Source organism: Hypomesus nipponensis, chromosome 7 (genome assembly GCF_054491055.1).
Source record: "Hypomesus nipponensis isolate SF chromosome 7, ASM5449105v1, whole genome shotgun sequence".
In the NCBI taxonomy this organism is placed as follows: domain Eukaryota; kingdom Metazoa; phylum Chordata; class Actinopteri; order Osmeriformes; family Osmeridae; genus Hypomesus; species Hypomesus nipponensis.
In genome coordinates this window covers 12288230-12306916 of record NC_140367.1, presented here as the reverse complement: position 1 = coordinate 12306916, position 18687 = coordinate 12288230, and the positions used below count along the sequence as shown (strand labels likewise).

Genomic DNA, 18687 nt, shown 5'->3' with positions numbered 1-18687 from the left:
TTATGAGTTTTACCAACCATTTATCAACAAATCCATACCGCACACATACAATGAATGTAGTGTAAGCATTGCTTTTCATGATCTTTTTTGCCGATATCAAATGCATCTCCCTGTCAGGTAAGGAAATGGAAAAGTGTAATGCTATCTGCCCGGCCAAAAAATAAAATAAAAAAATGTGTTTGTGAATGTTGTGAATTTTGGGAGGGGCTCAGCCTGGAATTAATCCCATAAAGCGATTTCAAGGCCGGCAAGCCACCACTGCACTTTACAAGCGCTTGTGCACAGACACACACACCCACACACACTATCAGATAAAATGAAGCTCAACCCCGTGCAGGAGTTGGGGAGAAGAGTAATAGGGAGGAATGGAAAAGAGATGGAGAAGGAAGAGAGAGAGAGAGAGAGAGAGAGAGCGAGCGAGCGAGCGAGCGAGAGAGAGAGAGAGAGAGAGAGAGAAAGACTGGGTATGGAAAAGAGAAAGAAAGAGGGAGTAAGGAAAAGGAGTGGAAAAAGAGAGAGTAGAGGATTACTCCTGTGTGTGTGTTTGTATCTGTGTGTGTGAGAGAGAGAGAAATGCCGGGGTAAGCTGGTGTTCTCTCTCATTGACCAAACCAGCCGACTGAGACGGCCAAACCTGCTGCAGTGGGCGGATGGAGAGAAGAGAGGTAGAGAGAGAAGAGAGGTAGAGAGAAGAGATAAAGAGAGAGGAAGAGAGAAGAGAGGTAGAGAGAAGAGATAAAGAGAGAGGAAGAGAGAAGAGAGGTAGAGAGAGAAGAGAAGTAGAGAGAGGTAGAGAGAAGAGATAAAGAGAGAGGAAGAGAGAAGAGAGGTAGAGAGAGAAGAGAGGTAGAGAGAGAAGAGAGGTAGAGAGAGGTAGAGAGAAGAGATAAAGAGAGAGAAAGAGAGAAGAGAGGTAAGGAGAGAGAGGTAAAGAGAGGTAGAGAGAAGAGATAAAGAGAGAGGAAGAGAGAAGAGAGGTAGAGAGAGAAGAGAGGTAGAGAGAGGTAGAGAGCAAGAGAGAAGAGAGGTAGAGAGACAGGAGAGAGGTAAAGACGGAGGAGAGACATAGAGAGAGAAAGGAGGCAGAGAGAAGAGGTAGAGAAGAGAGAGCGGTAAAGGCAAAGAGCGGTAGAGAGGGGAGAGAGAAGTAGGGAGAGAGAGAGAGGGAAGAGAGGGGTGACAGTGAAGATAGGAAGAGAGGGGAAAATGGGGAGGTTGGGGGGGACATAGGGGATAAATACAGTGAGGTACAGAGGCAGGGGGGGGGGGGGGGCTGGGGGGGCTGGGTCCTATAGAAGGGTGTGTGTAGCACACACAAAGAGGAAAGGGGGCCCTTTTTGACTCCATATCTACGTGTAGGTGTGTAGGCACATGCGCACGCATGCTAAGTTCAAATTGAGTTGCTGTTGGAAGGAAACACTCCTTTAATGCCAATTCCAGCTTTTCGCCGTGCTGCATGGCTCGAGGTACACATTTGGGAATCACGGTCCGAATTCATGCCCAGGAAATACCAGAACGTGCCATGTTTGGAAGGCACACACAGCGACACACACACACACACACACACAAGAGGGCCATGCACAGACACACGTTGACGGGGTCTTTAGAAACACACGTCAGGTAAGCTGCCTGCTCTGTGCATGCTGTGGAACGCCTTGAAAACAAGGCCTGTTAACATGACATCAGACGTGTTAGTCACAAGGCCACAAGCTGGGACTCGCAGCTATAGGAGAACACAGTGAACGTGTCAATAGCATGGTTGTACACACACACACACATATACGTACATACACACGTGCACGATTATGCACACCCCAATTTGGGCATGCGAGCAGTGATTCCACCAGCGTTCCTCCTGTCAGAGGTCTTGGGGGGAGGTGGGTGATATACACTAATGGAATACTGAACGGGAACACTGAGGTCCACCACTACAGACACACACACACACACACACACATTTACCTGGGCTGCTCAAAACCGTGTGTGTTGGTAGTGAACACACCATACCTGTGGGGGATTGGGGAGGGGTCAACTGAGGTAAGGATTTAATGGAAAAAGGGGAAAGTGTGTGTGTGTGTGTGTGTGTGTGTGTCTGTGTGTCTACACACATAATACGGAGAAAAAACGTTCAATACATTTGTTTGCCTTTTGCATGAAGGATGTGTGTGTGTGTGTGTGTGTGTGAGTATGTGTGTAAGTATAGTATACATGTGTGTGTGTGTCTGTGCGGGTATGTTTAAAGGGGTCATTGCAAAACCGATTTTACCCTGTAGTACCATAGTTGAATAACGACAGTTTGGTGGGTGAAATGGTCATACAGTGAACCTCAAAGTCCATTGACACCTTTTTACTATCGAAATCTCGCAACTTACATTTACATGTAGTCATTTAGCAGATGCTCTTATCCAGAGCGACTTACAGCAAGTACAGGGACATTCCCCCCGAGGCAAGTAGGGAGAAGTGCTTTTGCCCAAGGACACAACGTCTTTTGGCCGGGAATCGAACTGGCAACCTTCAAATTACTAGCCCACTTCCTTAACCGCTCAACCACCTGACCCCTTAAACTTGAAACTGCAAAACGATCGGTTTCGAAAAAGCTGAATTTGTGACGTCACAAATGTAGCATCACCTTTGTCACGCCCCAACATTTACATACAGACCAGCCGTCTGGTGTTCTGGCCCAGGATCTCAGACACTAGTTTAGCTGCGCGCTGCTCTGTGTACTTCCACGGGAATTACAAAGGAGAAAGTTTGGAAGTTTTTAAAGGATATGGAAAATGGACCATCGTAAATGCAGCGTTCCAGGCTGTACAGGGAATGCTGACACTTTTCAGAGTCTTCCTAAGGAACCAAACACTCAATGGGCTGAGAAGTTTGTCTATGAGAGTATCCCTGTGCAGTTCGACTCTCAATTACACATTTGCTCGAACCATTTCACAGAGGACAGTTTTGAAAACGTATCCTGCCTGTATCTAGCATCGGTAGAATGTGTGATGATTTCGTCTATTGGCAATGGGGCTTATGTTATTTCATGTTCCTGACTGTGTTTCATTCAAATAAATAACCAGTGTTGTCATGTAAATCTACAATTCACAATGCATGTTTGTCCAGATCTATTTTTCAGCAAGATAGCTAGAGCTAACTGGAGCTGAGTAGAATCACGAGTTTGTTTGCTAAGCTGTAGTGCTAACGTTACCCACCTAAGTTGATCCCATTTGCTTCGACAACAGAAGTGGAAACAACTAACGTTATCATTTCAAATGATATCTAGTCAATCTGTTGAAAACAGCGTTGTGTAGACATAATAGATTTATTTGTACATTTTTATTTCAAATCTCCACCTTTGTTGTTTCAGTGAGTGCTGCTGTTGGCCTGCTGTGCGTCTTTGCTCCCCAGCTTCACTCGTTGTAAACCAACCAATCAGCGCGCAGCTCATCTATATATTCATGAGCATACCATAAAAGGAGAAAACCTAGCGTCTCATTCGAGGGCTGTTTCACAGGATGCATATGAGGGCATAGAACAGCACCCGGGCCATTTTCAGCCAAACCAATGGGGGTCAATGACCCCTTTAAGTATGTGTGTATGCATGTGTATGAGTGTGTGTATGTATGTCTGTATGTATGTGTGTGTGTGCGTGTGACTCCTTACCAAGGCTGCGGTTGCTGAGGTACTGTCTGAGGCTGATGTTGCCCAGCTGGGTGGGGCGGACCCTTCCGGCCTCCAGGGTCACGGCGGTGCTCTCCCCCACCACCTCCACCCCCACACACACACCCTGGACCCGCAGCACCAGCACCGACACCTGCGCACACACACACACACACAGTCCCCCCCATCATCACTGGCATTATACACACCATCATCAACACCATCCTCATCATTCACATGCACCATCATCCTCACCATCCTCGTCATTCACTTACACCATCATCAACACCATCCTTATCATTCACATGCACCATCATCATCACCATCCTCATCATTCACATGCACCATCATCATCACCATCCTCATCATTCACATGCACCATCATCATCACCATCCTCATCATTCACATGCACCATCATCATCACCATCCTCATCATTCACATGCACCATCATCATCACCATCCTCATCATTCACATGCACCATCATCCTCACTATCCTCGTCATTCACATGCACCATCATCATCACCATCCTCATCATTCACATGCACCATCATCATCACCATCCTCATCATTCACATGCACCATCATCATCACCATCCTCATCATTCACATGCACCATCATCATCACCATCCTCATCATTCACATGCACCATCATCATCACCATCCTCGTCATTCACATGCACCATCATCAACACCAATTAATCGTCATCACTACCGCCATCATCATCCTCCTCATCATATTTACACACAGAGAAGTTTCTCCAAAATGGAACGTGAAAACTTGACCGTGTGTGTATGACCAGATCAGGACCGTGTGTGTGTGTGTGTGTGTGTTACCAGGTCCTTGGTGGGCTCGTCTATGCTCTGGGAGGTGGCGCTGACGGTGTCCGGGGACACGCCCCCGTCCTGCTCTGGACCAATAGCCTCGCTGGCACTCTCTGCTGTGGCACTCTGCTGGGGCACTGCATCCTTGTAGCCCGAGATGGAGACGTCATCTGGACGCACACACACACACATACATACATACATACATGCCCACCAAACAAACACACGCATACACACAGACACAGAAACACACATGTATGCACACCACACGCACACCACACACACACATAGATACAACTTCAAAAGGAGTGGTAATAACAGGTATTTAAGCTGACACAAAGGTGTTTTCAAACAAATGATTTTTCCTTTTCTGGTGTTCGTTTGACATTGGTACACTGCTGCCCCCTGCTGTCAGAACCTGATGTTGCAGTCCTGCTACATGCTGCGTTCATACTGTACCCTGTCCTCACTCCTGCATATTTGTGGACCGATCGGAAGGTTTCGGCGCACTTTCCAAGTCCGAACACGTTGGACTAAACATACCCCGTGGCCGAATATTTCAATAATGGCTGTGGACGTCTTTTTGTGTTACAGACTCAAAAGTGACGCCCCAATGTTCAGAGTCTGTAAACCAGCCGGCGCGGATGTTTCGAAAACAAGTTTTTTCAAGCCACACAAATCAGAGTCCTCCAACTACATGCTCCTATGGTTCTTCCCTTTCGCACTTATTTTGGTTGTTCACAATATGTGCTTCATGTTTTGGCGACTCGCAATGTTTTTGGGGCTATCTTGTCGTTATGATCAGTGACCTATGCACTTTGTAAAGCTCTCTCTTGGAAGTCGCTTTGGATAAAAGCGTCTGCTAAATGAATACATGTAAATGTGGCTGAGCGGTTAAGGCATCGGGCTAATAATCAGAAGGTTGCTGGTTCGATTCCCCGGCTGAGCCAAATGACGTTGTGTCCTTGGACAAGGCACTTCACCCTACTTGCCTCGGGGGGAATGTCTGCACTTACTGTAAGTCGCTCTGGATAAGAGCGTCTGCTAAACGACTAAATGTAAATGTAAACTCAGTATCCTGCCTGTGAGCCTGCCTGCCTGGTTAGGGTGCGCGTGTGTGTCTTCGTGTGTGTGTGTGTCTTCGTGTGTGTGTGTGTCTGTGTGTGTCTGTGTGTGTGTGTGTGTGTGCCTGTGTGCATGTGTGTGTCTGTGTGTGCTCCACCTCGCTCCAGCAGGCTGTAGGTGTCACAGTCCTCCATCATGTAGCTGTCTATGGAGATGTTGTCCAGGGACTGCAGAGAGGGGCTCTTCTTCATGTTCTTGTAGGAGACGGAGAAGCTGGACTGGGACCGGTCTCTCATCAGACGACCGCTGAAATGCAACACACACACACGCGCGCGCGCGCGCTTAGAGGGATGTGTGTGGGGGTGGTTGTGTACGAGTGGTCGTGCACGCGAGAGGTGTGGTTGGTTGTGTGTGTGCGTGCAGTGTGCGTGAGGGTATTTATGCGTGCGGTGATGTGTGTGTGTGTGTGTGTGTTTGTGTGGGCACTTGTGTGTGTGTGTGTTAGTGTGTGCCCCTTCTAAACCATCTGATGGACAGACGGGATGAGCTCTCTCCTTCCTGTTTGAAACACACACACACACGCAGCCCCCCCCCCCACACACTTATAGCAACTGAACTCCAGTTGCTTTTCTGACCAGTCTCTCCAAAACCAACTAAACGGACACCACCAACGACAGGAAGACACGCTCACACTCAAATAGAACAACAGCGAAACACACACACACACACACACACGGGTCATGCACACATGCACGAACACATGCATAACACACTAGCACATACAGACATGTACACAACCCACCGGAACATTCTCAAACCCCCAACACGCGCACACACACACACACACAAAGTGGACACGGACGAGCAAACACACCCACCTCAAAAAAAAAAGAAGCCATTTGGAATCAATCCATTTGTAACAACAGAGGAACAAAATTTAAAACCCTTTTCTTTATTTGGGGGATTTGTATCTCCTGAACATGTCTCAAGCTTCCAAATGACCCGGTGGCCAGGTTCTCTCTGGTTACAAACAGAGCTGAGTAGCTTCTTTTTTTCCCTTCTCCAAAGACTGTAGCAGGCCTACACATCTACACATGTACACAGCCAGGGGCTGCTGGGAGGGCCAGTCTTACATGTTGGATATGGAATAGAGAGAGGAAGACCTGCTGGGGTTTGAGAAGCTGAGCTTGTCAGAGAACGCTGACAAGCTGCCTTTCCTTGGTGGAGAAAGAACACACGCACACACACCGAACACACACTCAGTATGGGTCAAAGCGCTCCAAAAGGCAGTGTGTATGAAAGGGAGAGGAGAGTCGACACACACACACACACACACACACACACACACACACACAGATACAAAAGGGTCACACCAAAAGACCTTGCATATGTAACACCATAGCATAGAGAAGCTCAAAACGTATGCAAGTCTAGACATTGATATGCAGACACACACACACACACACACGTGTATATACAGCGTATGTTATCTCGTGTGGCTATGGGTGTTTCTTCTTCTCGACAGTGGTCAGTAATGCCAATAGTGTGTCTACCTCGACATGGACTGAGGCATCTTGGCTCCAGAATTCTTCTCCCTGCCGTCGCTCCAGTCGGAGAGGGGGTCTCCCACACCGGTCCTCCCCCCGGAGGGCTCACCCTGCTGGGCCTTGGCGTCCACCCCCTGCTCCTCCCCCCCGGTCCGGGCCTCCGCGGAGCCCTCGCCCGTCTCCTCCGCACTGGGCCTCCCCGCGACCCCAGCCCTCTCGTCCAGAGAGGCCTTGCGGCCGGCGGGGTCGAACAGAAGAGCGGAGGACGAGGAGGTGGGGAGGAGCGGGGCGGGGCTCCCCACGGCCTCGCCTCCTCCGCAGAGGAGCTGGTCCACCGTGCACGCCCCGGCCCCGGCCTCCGTCGGGTCCCCGGCCTCCGCCCCGGCCTCCAGGGTCCCCCGGCTCTCCGAGGGGGACACCTCCGAGCCCAGGGGGGACCCCGGGGGCCCGGGCTGGGGAGCCGGGTTGAGGAGAAGGGCCACCTCGGCGCTCCTCAGCAGGACGGCCAGGCACGCGGAGAAGGGCCGGGGGGCGGCGGGGGAGGGGCCGGCCGGCTGGGTGGGCCGGGGCCGGCGGGAGCCCATCTCCTCCAGGTCCTGCTGCAGGGTGTGCTGGAGAGCCTTGATGCCGCGCTGCAGACGCATCAGGAAGACGTACTGACGGTGGCTCACCTGCACGGACACACACACACACAGATACACGCACACACACAGATACACGCACACACACAGATACACGCACACACACAGATACACACACAGATACACGCACACACACAGACGCGCGCAAGCAAAATATATGTATAACGTGAATGTACAAAATACGTACAAAAAAGTGTTTCATCGAATGGTTCAACATTTTCCTCACATCACTTGCAATGATGACGGCTTGATAATAATAACCTGTTATCCCCAGATACTGTTGAAACACAGACACACATCTATAAAACGACGTTAACATAAATGCCAATGCCATTCGCCGTGAGACACGCCGTTCAACCAGTTCACACACAACACCTTGTATTTCTCACGCTGAGAAGTGAGGGATGACTTGTCCCGCTACATTAGCAATTAGTGAGTGTTTGGTCAAGAAATTAAAAAAGGTTGCACCATAACAATTATTTGCTCTATAAGTCGTATAACTTATGTTGTCAGTTCATTTAAGCCTGTTGTATAAGTCTATAGTTGTTGCAAATTTGTATTAAGTTAACTGGTGATTCTCGTTGTATGTATTGTTCCCCTGCTAGCTAAATTGCACATCTGTTGATTCGATAGGGATTGCTGCCCTTGCTCACGTTTGTATTTTAGGTGCATTATTATGTTGAAGTAGTTTAAATTATTAAATAGTGGGTATATTGTTTTTATTAGCTACAGAATGCTTAGCCTATCAAGATCAAATGAAGCAGACAGTGTACATGCTTTCGAGTACCTTAATCGATAGGCTAGGCTACTGACCATTTACAATAAGTTGTTACGTCAATTATTAATTGGCAGCATTTATGCCATTTAGAACGTACTTGATGAGTGGAAGGGGGTTCGGACAGCCTTTCCCCCACTGCTAAATCCTAGAGGTCGCGTGTCGCGTGTGTATGCGCGTTCCCCCCCGCAGCTCACCTGCGCGCTCAAATGCTTCTGCACGTGCACGAGCACGTGCACGTCGGCATCCTCGCCGGCCGCACCAGCCGGCGTGAGGCTGTCCAGGGAGAGGGGCTTGCGGAGGCCGTTGCTGGGGGCCGAGGGGGGGGCGGCGGCCCCCGGCGACGCCCGTCCCTCCGTCCTGTAGAACTCCCTCAGCCTCCTCTTCCTCTCCAGGCGGCCCTGCTCCCCCGACTCGCTCCGGGGCAGGCCCACCGCGGCCGCCCGCAGCCTCTCGCGGTGCTGGGCGTGTCGCGCCGGCTGGCACGCCCACAGCGTGAGCGGGAAGGCGTCGACGAAGGGCTGGGGCCGCCCCTTGGCGCCGCCGCGCGAGCCCTCGTAGTCCACCCAGAACTGGGAGAAGTGCAGGGCCCACAAGTCGGCGGCGGCGGGGGTCTTGAGGGCGTCGGCGGCCAGGCCGGGGGTCACCAGGCCCCGGAAGACGTCGTGGAGCAGGGTGTCCTGCTCGTGGGCGTGCCGCTGGAACACGGGGTGGAGGAGGGGAGGGGGGGAGGCGGAGGAGGAGGAGGAGCGAGGGAAGGAGGCGGAGGAGAAGAAGGCCTCCTCGCGGAAGGCCTGCAGGAGGGCCTCCAGCTGGGAACGAGAGCAGCTGGCCGGGTGGCGGGTGTTGCTGGCCACCATCTCCGAGGTCTGGACCGACACGGAGCGCGGGAGGTCGGCGGGGGCCGAGGGGTCGCGCTCGGCGGGGACCACCAGCTGGGGCGTGGGGGGAGAGAGAGAGAGAGAGGTCGGGGTTGGCGGCGGGAAGTGAACGGCCCATGGACTGTGCTTCGACCTCGACGGAAGTCAAAAGGTCGCTTTACGCACACGCATCAAAGTGTCGTGCGCGCGCGCGGACGTCCTACCTTGAGCATGAGTCCGTCCACGCGTATATCCACGTGCTCCTCGCTCTTCTGCGAGTCGTCCAGCTTGTACAGCTGCATGAACTGCTCCAGGCTCTGCTTCAGGTCCAGCCCAAACAGGTTGAGCCACACCAGGCTGCGCGGGTCCAGCACCAGCTGCAGGGCGTTCAGCTGCACGTACAGGTTGGGGCAGGGGACTGGGGAGGAGGGGGTACAGAGTCTTATAACATCCTGGGTGGGAGTAAATGGTCAATGTGGGTGGGGCGTCTCCCACATGGGGGTTACACTTTCTATGGCTTGTAAGAGAAGGGTGGGGAGCGATGTTCCCTCTAAACTGCACGCGTGCGCGGCCGCGCAGACCCGTTGACGGACCCGCGCGGTAAATTTTTCAGACCGCGCACAAAATAAAATCAGTATTTTTTTTGTATTATTCTTATTTTAAAAACTAGTAATGTTAGTAGTAATGTTCAGTTGATCGGCCAAATGCGGCGAAGCCCACTTCATTCGTTTCAATGTCACTGTTGGCTACTCAGCCAATTCCAATAATAATGTTCCATTTGAACATTCTATCTCACGTCCATTTTGCGCTCAGCTCAAGAGTTGACTCGCAGCGCAGCAATGGCTAAACGAATATCAAGAACGTTCCCTTTACAGGCGCCCCCAAAAAAGGGGGAGTTTTACATTTACACGAATGGCTTGATGAAATCGTTCATACGGACACAAGCGATGGTCCAGGTAGGCTGGTGAAGGTTCCTGATACATTTCGCATTTATGAACTGAGGAAGGCAGGGTGGCGTAGGGTCTTACTGGGGTAGTCTTTGCCGTCGGGGAAGTAGTACTCTGTGAACTCCACGTGGATGGCGGGCATCTCTGCAGGCAGGTACAGAGACTTCTTATTACAGGAGACCATGGTTCTGGGACTGGAGCGCCTCTGGTCTGCTGTGGAAACCTACACACACATACACAGTACTGATTTAGCACTACTCAAATCGTATGCTTGAATTTCTACTGCGTTTAATAGTGTGTGTGAGTGTGACCTGGTAGATGCTGAAGTCAGCTATCCTGAGGACTATGGAGCTGGACATGAGCTGGGTCCTGGGGGGCTGAGGAGGCGTGAAGGCAGAGCTGGAGCTGGTGCTGATCTTACCTGGGGGGGAGGAGGGGAGGCAGGGAGGCAGGGAGGGAGGGAGGGAGGGAAGGAGGGAGGGAGGGAGGGAGGGAGGGAGGGAGGGAGGGAGGGAGGGAGGGAGGGAGGGAGGGAGGGAGGGAGGGAGGGAGGGAGGGAGGGAGGGAGGGAGGGAGGGAGGGAGGGAGGGAGGGAGGGAGGGGGAAAAAGGAAACGAGGACAGGGGAGGAAGATGAAACGGAAGCAGAAACCCCACACATGTCCACCACATCTCACCAAAACACCCCCCCCCCCCGCCCAAAACAAAAGAAGTGTGTACACCACCGCACGGCGCGTGCGCACACACACCACCAAGGGGTGGGTACCTGGCTCCAGGCACCAGCAGCACTGTCCCCTCCCCCGTGTCTGCCTCTGAGTGTGCGTGCCCCACCCCGGCCGAGCGACGTCCAGCCCCCTAAACTCTACCTCTCCTCCTCCTCCTCCTTCCACTCCTCCCTCCTCCTCCTCCTCTCCTGGAGGACCATACACACCGTCCATAGCGGACGTCGCTGGGGGGGGAGGAGGGACAACACAACCCAGGGTTACGACGTCATTCACTCTGGGGGCCGCTGTGAGGCGGTCTGACCCAGCTACTGTGGTGTGGGGTGATAGGGTGATGCCATGGGCCCATTTGTGTGCGTGTGCGGTACCGTGCTGGGGGGAGGTGTGTGTGTGTGTCGTGACCGTGCTGGGGGAGGTGTGGTGTGTGTGTGTGGTGTGTGTGTGTGACCGTGCTGGGGGAGGTGTGGTGTGTGTGTGTGTGTGTGTGTGTGTATTACCGTGCTGGGGGGAGGTGTGTGTGTGTGGTGTGTGTGTGACCGTGCTGGGGGTAGGTGTGTGTGTGTGGTGTGTGTGTGACCGTGCTGGGGGAGGGTGTGTGTGTGTGGTGTGTGTGTGACCGTGCTGGGGGTAGGTGTGTGTGTGTGTGTGTGTGTTACCGTGCTGGGGGGAGGTGTGTGTGGGCCCCTGCTGGTCTCTCATGGCTGTCTTCAGCATCTCCACATTGGACCTGAACTCCTCCAGGAGACTGCGGGCCCAGCCCTCCCTGGCCTTGGTGGCCTCGCTGTAGTGCATCCAGTGGACACAGCTGTCACCTGGGGACAGGAGGGGACAGGGGGGGGGGGCAGGAGGGGGACGGGGGGGGGGCAGGTCTTGGTCACAGCGGCCAACATCTTAGACTTCTCTCAGAGAACAACAGCTCAAGATACAATATCCATGAACGTGTAGTCTGTTACGCAGCGCTCGCACTAGCGTTGTTGCAGCGTTGTGTCGAGGTTGAGGATGTTGTGTGGAGGTTGTTTGCGTCGTGTGGAAGTTGTGTGAGGGTTGTGTGGCTGTCGTGTGGAGGTTGTGTGAGGGTTGTGAGGAGGTTGTTTAACCTGCTCTGTGGGAGGGGTAGTAGTCCAGTGTGATGAGACTGAAGGACAGCTGCATGGCTCCTCCTGTTATCCTCTTGTTGACCACTACGCAGAGAAAGAAACATGAACACACACAAACAGGGCATTCCAAAAAGACAACCCAGAAATGTGCCCATGTGTCTTTGATAGCACGTATGGCAATGGTATTCAGGAGTCAGGTGGCTGAGCGGTTAGGCAAGGCACTTCACCCTACTTGCCTTGGGAGGAATGCCCCCGTACTTACTGTAAGTCTGGATAAGAGCGTCTGCTACGTGACTACATGTATTAAGTCTTCAGTGTGCGTGCAGTGGTGCATGCGACGGCCCGGCGGGGGAACGGGAAAGCCCTAGCCCGGCCCGCCAGCGCGTAGGCGTGTGCACCTTTGTCCTTGGCGTGGATGTCGTCGCAGATGTGCAGGTCCAGGTGTGTGATCTGGAGGTGGTGCGAGGTCTCGCACACGTCGTTGTCGCTGAACAGCCGGGCCATGCTGGCGCCCTGGTCGGCCGCCGCTGCCGCCTGCTGCGTACGCACCTGCTGGGCCGTCGGGGCCGCCGAAGAGTCCTGGAGGACACACACACACACACAGGTGAACACACATGTAAGACTGTGTAAATACAGGCCACGAGTAATTCCCCCCACATAAAAATGACTTGGACTTTTGATGTTCAAAGTTCCTAATTGACCCTCGAACATAACAGCAGACCAATATGGAACTCCCTATCTGCATCGCCTACGTGTGTTAGGGGACGAATCAACCCACAATGGACCTAAAATAACATTTGACAAGACGCATGCGTGTGCTACATAACGCACACAGTGAACGGTTACACAGTTAGCTGCTGTGCCACATATGAACGCTGTTAGATAGATGATTCCAGAAGGTCCTGGTCATGAGGACAGGTCTGGGTGGTGTGAAGTGGACTCCTAGCTGGGTCAGTGAGTACCCACTGCCCTGCTCGGAGGTCTGAGCAACTGCTACTCTGACCAGTAGGTGGCACCAGGTCCCATGTCAAAAACTGAAGGGGGGGGGGGGGGGGGGGTGAGGACAAACTGACCAACCACAGAGTGAGTCACTTGATGGGGAGGGGAAGTGGAGAGAGAGAGAGACAGACAGAGAGAGAGAAAGAGAGAGAGACAGACAGAGAGAGACACCTCACCATAAACAACACAAAAGAGAGAGAAAACGGACGAAGGGCGAGACTCCCAGCATGACTGACTGTCAGCAAACCGGACCATGGCGTGAGCCGTGCGTGTGTGGATGTGTGTTTGTAGGTGCGTGTGTGTATATGTGTGGATGTGTGTGTGTGTATATGTGTGTGTGTGTGTATGTGTGTATACGTGTGTGTGTATGTGTGTGCGTATGTGTGTTCGTGTGTGTGTGTACCTGGTCCTCGGTGGCCATGCTCTTTCTCTGCTGGGCGGAGCGCTCCATGGCCTCGCTCAGGGACTTGGCGTACTGCACCATGGCTTTGAGCTGGGAGTCCGTCAGCACCCACAGCAGGTCGTCAAGGATCAGGACCAGCTTGGACGCCACCACGTTGCAATCCTTCATCTGCTCCCACACACACACACACACACACACACACACAGGAGCACACACACACACAGGAGCACACACACACACACACAGGAGGCACACACGCACACACACACACACACGCCTTGTTAAGTCACCTTTCTGGTAATGCACACAGACTGCGCGTACACACACACAAAGTGTTACAAATGATAGGCCTTCACGCAATGACACACGCACACACACACACACAGAAGCACACACACACACACACAGGAGGCACACACACACACGCCTTGTTAAGTCACCTTTCTGGTAATGCCACAGACTGCGCGTACACACACACACACAGTGTTACAAATGATAGGCCTTCACGCAATGACACACGCACGTTGTCGGGAAACTCATCTGCACATGAATGAACGTGTTTGACGTCAATTGGGGGGGGGGCAGCATAATGGTGTTTGCTCAAGTGCATCTCTGATTATACGGGTGAGAAGGGAGTGTGTGTGTCCGTGTTGGACACACAGGGCCAGATTCAGATTCTTCGTACCCTTTGTACGTTTTCACACCCACATGCAAGCAGAGCCGCGCACGCACAGCTGGCACGCACACACACACACACACAGTAATCCTTTGTTCCAACACACGCTCCTCGAGGCCTGCTGGTGTGTGTATGGCAGATACTGATCCTTGTTTACGAGGGACGTCTCTCCAAGCCGTTGGCCCACACACACGCATCGTGTTTCGTGTGGGCGTGTGCACGCGTGTGTGCACGTGTATTTGGTGCGCGGCACGATGTGTGTGTGTGTGTGTATACGTGTTGGGTGCGTGCGTGCACGTGTGCTGGGTGTGCGTGGGCACGTGCGCTGGGTGTGTGTGCGTGCGCTGGGTGTGTGCGTGCGTGCGTCTCACCCGTCTCTTCAGGGTGACCCTGATCTTGGACTGGTTGGTGATGAGGCGTATGGGGGCGCTGAGCACCTCGTGCTCCCCGCTCTGGATGGCGTCGGCCTCGATGCGGATCATCTGCCAGCTGATCTCCTTGAAGGTCAGGATCTGGCGGCCACACGCAAACACTCGAGGCGTCAGTCGGTCACGGCCAGCCGGGACTGCACTTCTCCGGTCTGCGTGTGGACGTTTACACTTTGTGCATTCGCTCGCCCACCGCCCCGCCGGTGAAGCTCAAGCTACGTGTGTGTGTGTGTGTGTGTGTGTGAGTGAGTGTGCGTGCGTGCAAGTGTAAATTTAAGTGTGTGTGTGTGTGTGTGTACCTCTCCTCTCTGGGGGTCCTGGATGCGGGTGAACTTCAGGTCGCTGGCGCTCCAGCTGGTGTTGACGCTGTAGACCTGTAGCTGGGAGAGCTCGAAGGAGGCGTTGAAGGCCTTGGCGCTGATCCGGATCACGATGGAGTTTATGGACAGGGACATCCCCTCCACCACCTTCTCTGCAAAGCCATACTCACTGAGATGGGGAGAGGGAGAGCAGGAGAGCGGGGGGGTTAGGAGGGGGGGAGAGAGTAGGGTGGGGGTTTGGGAGGGGGAGAGAGAGAGTAGGGTGGGGGTTTGAGAGGGGGAGAGAGAGAGTAGGGTGGGGGTTTGAGAGGGGGAGAGAGAGAGTAGGGTGGGGGTGGGTGGAGGGGGGTGGTAGAGAGAGGAGAGAAAGTAGAAGGAGAGAACGTGAGATTGGGAGGCCAAAATCCCAGCCATGAACGAATCAGGGGCCATTAACAAACAAGCGGGTGTTTGCTCCGACAGATAAGGTCCGACAGATAAGGTCCGCTCTGAACCGGCACTCTGCTTCAGGTTGGGAGAGTCAGCACCCACCTTTGCCCTGAGGCCGTTGCTATTGGAGATGGGCCGTTGGGGGGGCGGGGCTCGTCGCAGGTGCTCATCTCCATCACCACCTTGTCCAGAGTCTGAGAAACAGACCCATGACAGGAATAAAACACACTTCGCGAACACGCTGCAGGTTGCCAGGTCTCTGCTGCATGTCATCGACTTCTTGCTAACATGCTAACAAACACTCGCACAGAATCCGATTTAAGTGGATCGTTTGCGTTAATCCTACTGGATACTGTTCTTCCATACAGATCTACTGGGGCTCAGCAAGACTTGAGGACAGGATGTTTTTGGAAAAAGATTGATCCTTCTTTTAGTAAATTCTAACATTTGGCTTTCGGAAAATTATTTATTTTGTAAATTTGTAACTGGTACAAGTACAGGGACGTTGGAAATCTTAGTCCTGTTTTTATTGACAATTTAACTTGAGGGAGTAACTTGAAAGTTGTTCGTCCATGCCCAGGGGATTGATGCTCCTTTGAAATAGTCCACAGCAGTGTCAACACCCTCAATCAGTTTGCTTCAAATCTGCTGACAACAGCAAACTCGAGACAGAAGAATGGGTGCAGCTAAATGAATAGCAAAACTGCAATAAATCTTTCTAAATAAATCTTTGCTTTTCCTGTAAGCAATTTTGTATGATCTTTTATCTATCCATTTTATCCTTTGCAATTCAACCCAGGGGCATTATTAGACATAAAACTCTACTGTGTCCCTGAACTGTTGTATAGTGGGTTTTATGATTTATGATCTACATGAACTACATTTCCACACAATACAATGTTACGGACAAAAGAAATGACGCACCACCAGGCATGCGAAGACAGTATAAAAAGGCAGGACAACAGGAAAAGAATACAAATACTGCCAAAGGTCTTCTGAAGAAGAGTCTAGAAAAATGATGGGAAGTGTAGTACTGGTGCTGTTGTCTCTGTGCTGTGGCTTCTGCGCCGGTTTCCCAGGGTGAAGAAGTGAACCAAGGGGCCCGGGGCGATCGTCCCTGTCAGCCTGAAGCCTGCAAGGTCCTCAGCGAACAGGGAGCCATGAAGGAGAGACTGGGAACCGTGGAAGCCAAGCTACTAACAATGGTGAGCCAGGTCGAAGAGTTGGTCCGCGTCAACCAAGCTCAGGAGCAGCAGCTGACAACGTTGAAAGAAGTTCTGGAACGGTCCAGAGTAGCATTCTCCGAGGCATAGCATTCTCTAGGGCCAGAGTATCCCTCAGAACGTCCGGCTATGGGAACACCGGCCCATTTGACCAGAACAGCGTCCTGAAGTACGAGAAGGTCTTCTCCAACTCGGGTAACTGCTACAACCCTGCCACAGGCTCGTTCACAGCCATGGTCAGAGGGATGTACTACTTGCGCTACACCATGTACAACAACAACGGCGGCAACTCAAACTCCATTTTGTCTTTAATGAAGAACAACGAGCTGTTGGTGTCTACTTGGGACACGGATCAGCCGGACGTCCACGACAGTGCTAGCAACGCAGTCGTGGTGCAGCTGGAAGTCGGGGACAGCGTTTATGTCAGGCTTTGGGCGAGAAGGGTGGTCTATGATGACGCCAACCACTATAACACCTTCAGCGGGTTCCTTTTGTTCACCTTGTAATGAGGCACATTCAAAAGAGTAACTGACTCGGCGAACATTGCATCTCGAGGATCACTTGCATGTTTGCGCTCGTAAAGTTAGGCCTTAAGTAGAGTACTGTTAGAGCCTTGTTTCCGTCACTGAATGTTATCTTAGATTATCTATTGCTCACGGGCTTTCACTGATCAAACCTGAATCACCTCTTACTATTGTGCTATATGTACTCCCAGATTTGTTAGTAAAGACATTAAAACTCCAGCTAGTCCATGCTTTTTGAACAGCATGTACCCATCACATCTTATTCCCCAAGCCATGGTTTAGCCATAACTTGTAATTTGTGGTAGTTATTTGTGAAGTAGGATTTACACAAGCGATCCCTTTTAAAGAAGACGCACTGAAGATGTCTTTACGATTTAATCAAGAACGTAGCATTAGAATGGTTTACAAACAAATGCTTACCAGAGAAATGGGGTGAGTCTTCAGCTTGGTCCATGGAATCTGTTCAAAATAAAAATATATATATTTGGGTTAGCCATGACTACGTCCATCTCAGACAATCTCAACTGGGCCCAACACAGCCCTGTTATGCCCCCACACAGTCAAACATGAGAACAGGGGAAGTCTTGTTTTCTCTCCAATAAATCTTTATTTGTAAGTTTTTTTTACATGAATAAATTGCTTAACAGGGGATTATTATTCCAATGAGTCCAGAGTAAGGTATTCCAATCCAAGTATTGCGTAGCCAAACCAAGTGGGCACGCATTAAATCAACTCAGAATAGCAGGTACTCCAAGGGAGCCAGGGTAGAACCTCAGAGGAATGAAACACGTCCACTCCCAGCGGGCTGAGCCACTTCATTCACCTCAACTCCAAAGTCTATTAATCCTGTTCTGAGAGCCTCTTACTCATGTCCATGTCCAATTAAACAGCCCGCACTCAAAACCAATGACAGATTTAGGGATGTTTAGTGGGGGGGGGGGGGGGGGTTCTCCGCTTCGAGAAGAAATCCGGAAACTTGAACACTGCGATTTGGGGAGCTCATGGAATTAGTCAAGGCTGAATAGTTCCATTCATGGGGAAATATTTGACAGGAAGTCCACATGACTGTCAACGTGGTGCATTACGATATACAACTTCAAATGTAGAAAGAGACAGTGTGAAAGAGAGAGAGAGAGTAGAGGGAGGGGTGGAAGTCAGAGAAGACAAAGAGTGAGGCTTATTCAGGGCCGTCAGCGTTGGGTAAAATGGACAGAAAAGGACGATGCGGCCAGCGCTGTACGCCTGAGCAACAAGGACCCCCAGTCACTTAACATTTCATTTGTTTGGCTACGCTAAATGAACAAGCTCTTCAGAGCCCTATCCGGCTCGCACACACACACATCCTTTCACTCTATAGAACAGCCTCGATTGCGGTGTGTTGCAGTGACTCAACGCTGTTGTGCTCTGGAATTGTGTGTTGTGCAATGCTGGTGCAGTTGGTCGTGTGTGTGTGTGTGTGTGCATGTTAGCCAGATAGGGCTTTGAAGAGAAGGGTGTGGTCGTTCATTTAGCATAGCCTGATGAATCAAATTGGTTTTGATGCAAGACATAGATGCA

At 51.8% G+C, this 18687-nt stretch overlaps 2 protein-coding genes across 4 annotated transcripts in view; one reads left to right on the top strand and one right to left on the bottom strand.

Annotated features, from left to right (window-relative positions):
- The window catches only part of bltp3b (bridge-like lipid transfer protein family member 3B), a 35571-nt gene that overhangs the window by 3389 nt on the left and 13495 nt on the right, over nucleotides 1-18687 (bottom strand). Inside the window, exons 3-20 of one of the 3 annotated variants that reach the window (XM_084701390.1) lie at nucleotides 17551-17589; nucleotides 15486-15577; nucleotides 14934-15123; nucleotides 14578-14718; nucleotides 13531-13698; nucleotides 12527-12707; nucleotides 12129-12212; nucleotides 11688-11843; nucleotides 10622-10731; nucleotides 10392-10533; nucleotides 9588-9781; nucleotides 8701-9438; nucleotides 7094-7758; nucleotides 6674-6757; nucleotides 5698-5846; nucleotides 4488-4645; nucleotides 3652-3802; nucleotides 1963-2007 (exon numbers count right to left, since the gene is read on the bottom strand). In XM_084701390.1, coding sequence (XP_084557516.1) covers nucleotides 1963-2007; nucleotides 3652-3802; nucleotides 4488-4645; nucleotides 5698-5846; nucleotides 6674-6757; nucleotides 7094-7758; nucleotides 8701-9438; nucleotides 9588-9781; nucleotides 10392-10533; nucleotides 10622-10731; nucleotides 11688-11843; nucleotides 12129-12212; nucleotides 12527-12707; nucleotides 13531-13698; nucleotides 14578-14718; nucleotides 14934-15123; nucleotides 15486-15577; nucleotides 17551-17589 — 3487 coding nt within the window. The remainder of the gene's footprint in view (nucleotides 1-1962; nucleotides 2008-3651; nucleotides 3803-4487; nucleotides 4646-5697; nucleotides 5847-6673; nucleotides 6758-7093; nucleotides 7759-8700; nucleotides 9439-9587; nucleotides 9782-10391; nucleotides 10534-10621; nucleotides 10732-11687; nucleotides 11844-12128; nucleotides 12213-12526; nucleotides 12708-13530; nucleotides 13699-14577; nucleotides 14719-14933; nucleotides 15124-15485; nucleotides 15578-17550; nucleotides 17590-18687) is intronic. The other 2 variants (XM_084701388.1, XM_084701389.1) reach the window with 2 other exon arrangements.
- On the top strand, nucleotides 16299-17112 carry LOC146276848 (complement C1q-like protein 2). The gene is made up of 3 exons (XM_084701992.1): nucleotides 16299-16313; nucleotides 16463-16692; nucleotides 16728-17112. Exons 1-3 carry the CDS (start codon nucleotides 16299-16301, stop codon nucleotides 17110-17112), a joined length of 630 nt encoding a protein of 209 aa, XP_084558118.1.

Excerpts from the sequence above, each read along its gene's own strand:
- LOC146276848 (XM_084701992.1), top strand. Across the intron at positions 16,693-16,727 it reads AGAGTAGCATTCTCCGAGGC|GTCCGGCTATGGGAACACCG; the intron begins ATAGCATTCTCT and ends ATCCCTCAGAAC.